The 4,427-nt window shown below is 58.2% G+C and overlaps 2 protein-coding genes across 2 annotated transcripts; one reads left to right on the top strand and one right to left on the bottom strand.

Moving 5' to 3' along the window:
* Positions 1-2,414, top strand: opt5 (putative oligopeptide transporter; the record flags this gene model as incomplete). The annotated part of the gene is made up of 1 exon (XM_011393640.1): positions 1-2,414. A coding segment is annotated over one exon (2,414 nt), but the record flags the coding sequence as incomplete, so codon positions are not given.
* Positions 2,415-2,804: 390 nt separating this feature from the next.
* Positions 2,805-4,376, bottom strand: UMAG_10895 (uncharacterized protein; the record flags this gene model as incomplete). Its single annotated transcript, XM_011393639.1, has 1 exon — positions 2,805-4,376. The coding sequence occupies one exon, from the start codon at positions 4,374-4,376 to the stop codon at positions 2,805-2,807; it is 1,572 nt and encodes a 523-aa protein (XP_011391941.1).
* Positions 4,377-4,427: the final 51 nt, after the last annotated feature.

The raw sequence follows: 4,427 nt of genomic DNA, 5'->3' as shown, positions 1-4,427 counted from the left end.
CTCAGCGTATCCCGGCGCAAGGAAAGCGTCAGAGCGCGCAGATCGACGCCTTTTCCTCGTCCCTACCCGAGCTGCGCCGTAGCCCCGAAAGTGACGATGCCAAGTATCCGCTCGATTCGGCCGACTACGCATACGAGGACGGCTACAAGGACGATTTCCACATGGTCCACTTGAGCGACATAGGCCAAGGCCACGGACTCGTTCACCCCACGCTCGAAAGCGCCGAGGTAGGGTCCCGAGGTGTGCGCATGGTCGAGCTCGAGATGGAGATGGAGGAGGACTCGCCGTATCCAGAAGTGCGTGCCTCGGTCTCCAACATCGACGACCGAGAGATGCCGGTCAACACGCTGCGCATGTGGTTCATCTCTTTCTTCCTCACCGTGCTCGCCACAGGCGCCAACATGTTTTTCTCGCTGCGCTACCCAGCGCCCACGTTTTCAAGCACACTGGTGCTTCTGGTCGCCTATCCAATCGGAAAGCTGTTGGCTGCCATCATGCCCATCCGTGTATGGACGCTGCCACACTGGTTGGGCGGGGCCGAGTTCTCACTGAACCCAGGCATCTACAACATTAAAGAGCACGCGCTGACGTCAATCATGGCTAGCATCTCGATCATCACCGCGTACGGCATCAACGTGGTCATTGTGCAGGACTCGGAGCAATACTATGGCCAGCCAAGGGAGATTGGCTTTGACATTCTCTTCGTGCTCAGTTCGCAAATCATCGGGTTCGGACTCGCTGGCATGTGCCGACGCTTCCTGGTGTGGCCGGCAAGCATGATCTGGCCGCAGAACTTGGTGTCTGCCACAATCCTCAACACGCTGCATGCCGAGGAGGACGGCGCGGATGGCACCATGACGCGCTTCCGCTTTTTCACCGTGTTTGGCATCGGCGCATTTGTGGTGTACTGGATCCCGGGGTACTTGTTCATGTCTCTCTCGGTGTTCAACTGGGTGTGTTGGATCTGGCCTACCAACATGCCGATCAACGTTGTGTTTGGCACCATCACCGGTCTCGGCTTTTCGACGCTCACCATCGACTGGACGCAGATCAGCTACATTGGCTCGCCGCTCGTCACGCCCTGGTGGGCCGAGTGCAACATCTTTTTCGGCTTTGTCATCTTTGTATGGATCGCGGCGCCGATCATGTGGTTCAAGAACGCATGGTACCAGTCGTACTTGCCTTTCAACAGCGGCGCGTCGTGGGACCGGTATGGACAGCCGTACAACATCAGCCGGGTGATTGTGAATGGCAGCGACCTGGATCAGGTGGCGTACGAGAACTACTCGCCGCTGTATCTGTCGACAACGTTGTCGTTGGTGTACACTACGGGCTTTGCCATGCTGACGTCGGTGCTGACGCACACGGTGCTGTACCACGGCAAGGCGTTGAAAAAGGGGTTTATGCGCATCAGGACCGAGGAGGATGACGTGCACGCCAAGTTTATGCGCCATTATCCCGAGACGCCGGACTGGTGGTATGCAGCCATGTTCCTGATGGCACTCGTGTTTGGCGTGGTGATGGTCGAGGTGTACGACACAGGGTTGCCCATCTGGGGACTGATCGTGTCGATCCTGATCCCGACGATCTACATTTTGCCAGCAGGGTTTGTGTATGCCATGACGGGTCAAGCCATCGGGACGAACCTGATCGGCGAGCTACTGGTGGGGTACATGCTTCCCGGTAAGCCACTGCCTAACATGATCTTCAAGGCATTTGCACTGCAGGGCTTGCTAGGTGGGCTGCAGTTTGTGCAGGATCTCAAACTGGGGCATTACATGAAGATCCCACCTCGGCTGACGTTTTTGGCGCAGCTGTCCGGCGTGTTTGTGGCATGCTTTGTTCAGTTGGGCGTCAAGAGTTGGATGTTTGTCAATATCGAGGGCTTGTGTTCGCCAGATCAGCCCAACTCGTTTACGTGTCCCAACATTCGCGTGTTTTACACGGCGAGTTTGGTGTGGGGTGCAATTGGACCGGCGAGGATGTTTGGGCGCGATTCGATGTACAGGGTGATGTACTGGGCGATGTTGTTTGGAGCGCTGATTCCGCTGCCGTTCTGGATGGTGGCAAGGAGGTATCCGAGGAGTTGGATCAGGTATGTTAGTTGGCCGGTTATCTTTGCTGGCGTGGCCTTCATTCCGCCTGCGTCCGGATTGAATTATTCGAGCTGGTTTGCAGTTGGGTTTGTCTTCCAGTACCTCGTTCGCAAGTACAACTTTGTGCTTGCGGCTGCGTTGGACTCGGGCACCATCATCAGCAGTATCGTCATCTTCTTCTCGCTCGTCCTCCCCAAAAACGGCCGCCTCCAGATCCGCTGGTGGGGCAACTCGGTCGCGGGCCAGAACTACGACGCTGCTGGCTATGCGCTCCTCCCTCCTCCGCCACAGGGGTTTGGCAACCTACCCCATTACTAGCTATCCGCTTTCTCTCGCTTTGTATCTTAGCCTTTCTTAAATCTCCATTCGTGATTCGTGATTCGTGATTCGTGATTCGAGCGAGCATTCCCCTCTTGTCTCCCCATCCCACTACATGTCACTACGTATCCAGCATGCACGCCTACACTCGCCTCAGTCGCCTCAGTCGCCTCAGTCGCCTCAGTCGCCTCAGTCGCCTCAGTCGCCTCAGTCGCCTCAGTCGCCTCGTCGCCTCACTCGCTTCAGCCCGACATCTGAGCCAGTCTGTACACGACGCCGCTGTGCTCGGCTCGATTGCTGATGTGAAAGAGCACACACGCCGCGCGAGGTGCAAACGGGACCAAGTACGCATCCATTCACGGGTTGCATTTCAAGCATACGCAGGGGGGATCAACATTCAATACGCATGCCCTTTTCTGCCATGACAAAGCGGACGCCGAGGCGCGCAAGGTGTTCCTCGAGGTTGAGCTCGTCGAGGATTTTCTGTGGGGCCGAGCGTTGATCCAAGATCGGCTCTACAGCCTTGTGGTCGCTCGCACTCGCAGCCGTGTGTGAGTGATCCGCTGCAGCTAGCGACGAGCTCTGCGACCCGTCAGCGGAGCTCGACGTGGGACTCGCGCGTCCAGCATCGGTCTCGGGATCATGCTGCACAAATGTCGGAAACAGCGCAGGCTTTACATGGATGATGATAACCCCCAAACCTTGCAGTTGTCCACGCAGCTCCGAGTCGCCGTCATACACTGACGGATGTTGGTCTCCTTGCACCGACACAGCCGCCGTCCCCAACGGTGAAGGCGCCAGATGCGGATGCACGAACCGCGAATCTCCGTTCAGCTTGGCCGTCGCGCTCCCACCACCATTCACTCCAGCACCAGCCGCCCCCACACTGCGATTGCTCGCACTCGAGGAACGCCTCATCTTCTCCCTATACCGCTTCACCATCTGCGCCAACACCCTCAATTCATCAAACAAATGCTCCACCGACAGATGCCCGTACAGAAACTCGGTCGGATGGTTCTTTGGAAAACTGCACTCCAGGAAGATCGCGCCCAGCTTGCCTTCCGCAAACCGCTCGGCGGCGTGACTCCAAACCTGCCGATTGCGCGGCGACTTGGACACGCAGTCCGGCTCCACATCGCCAAAGAACAGCACGTCCTTGTCGTGGCCTTTGTGCGTGATGAAGAACGCCGTCGAGTCGAGCGATGGCGGTGAATGCTCGATCGGTACGTGCCGAGGTGGTTGCCTCGTCGCGCCCGCCGCCGCCGTGACGTTCGAAGACGATGATGCCGGTGGACACCACGCCGATGGAGGCGAACAACGTCGTTCCGAGCCTTGTGCCGTGCGAGGTCTACGGCTCTTGACCGGCCGTTCGGGAGGTGACTTTGCCGCGCCACCAACGCCTGTCGACGGTGACGAATTGGACACAAACCCAGTCGACGATGTCCCAGCCGAAGCCGAAGCCGAAGCCGCCGCCGCCGCCGCCGCCGCAGCCGGCGAAGCGCGCGGAGAAACAGGCTCTCCAGGCCGCGCAACCGTGTTGTCCAAAGGAGTGAGCGATCCGTTGGATGGCTTGGCGTTCGCACCGAAAAAGGGACTGTTGTTGAACGACGGTCGACGGAGTGCAGCCACATTCGCCTCGCTTCCCTGCGAGATGCTCTCGAGTGCGCGTGTACGATCCTCGACGCCACGCGAGAGTTGGAACGACGCCATCTGCGTGCCTATCGGCAACGACATGCGTTTGCTAAAGTAGTTTGAGTTGAGCTGTGCCGGTGTATAAGTGGGTGTGGGCGGCGCCGGTGGTTCCGACGGGTTGAGACCGTGCGATAGTGCAAACGGCAGAACGCTGAGCGTCTCGCTCACCGAAAAAGGACGCTGGTTTTCCAGGCTGCGCATGTGGTACATTGTGTGTGGTTCGTCCTCGTTCCACGAGGCGAGCTTGGGCCAGATCTTGCCATTGAACATATCCAGGATGTTTTCGAGCGTGGGCTTGAGACCAAACACAGTCCTCTTCCT

The sequence above is a fragment of the Mycosarcoma maydis genome, chromosome 18 (assembly GCF_000328475.2).
Source record: "Mycosarcoma maydis chromosome 18, whole genome shotgun sequence".
Classification (NCBI taxonomy): domain Eukaryota; kingdom Fungi; phylum Basidiomycota; class Ustilaginomycetes; order Ustilaginales; genus Mycosarcoma; species Mycosarcoma maydis.
The sequence above is the reverse complement of the archived record's forward strand: the minus strand, read 5'-3'. Positions and strand labels throughout refer to the sequence as shown.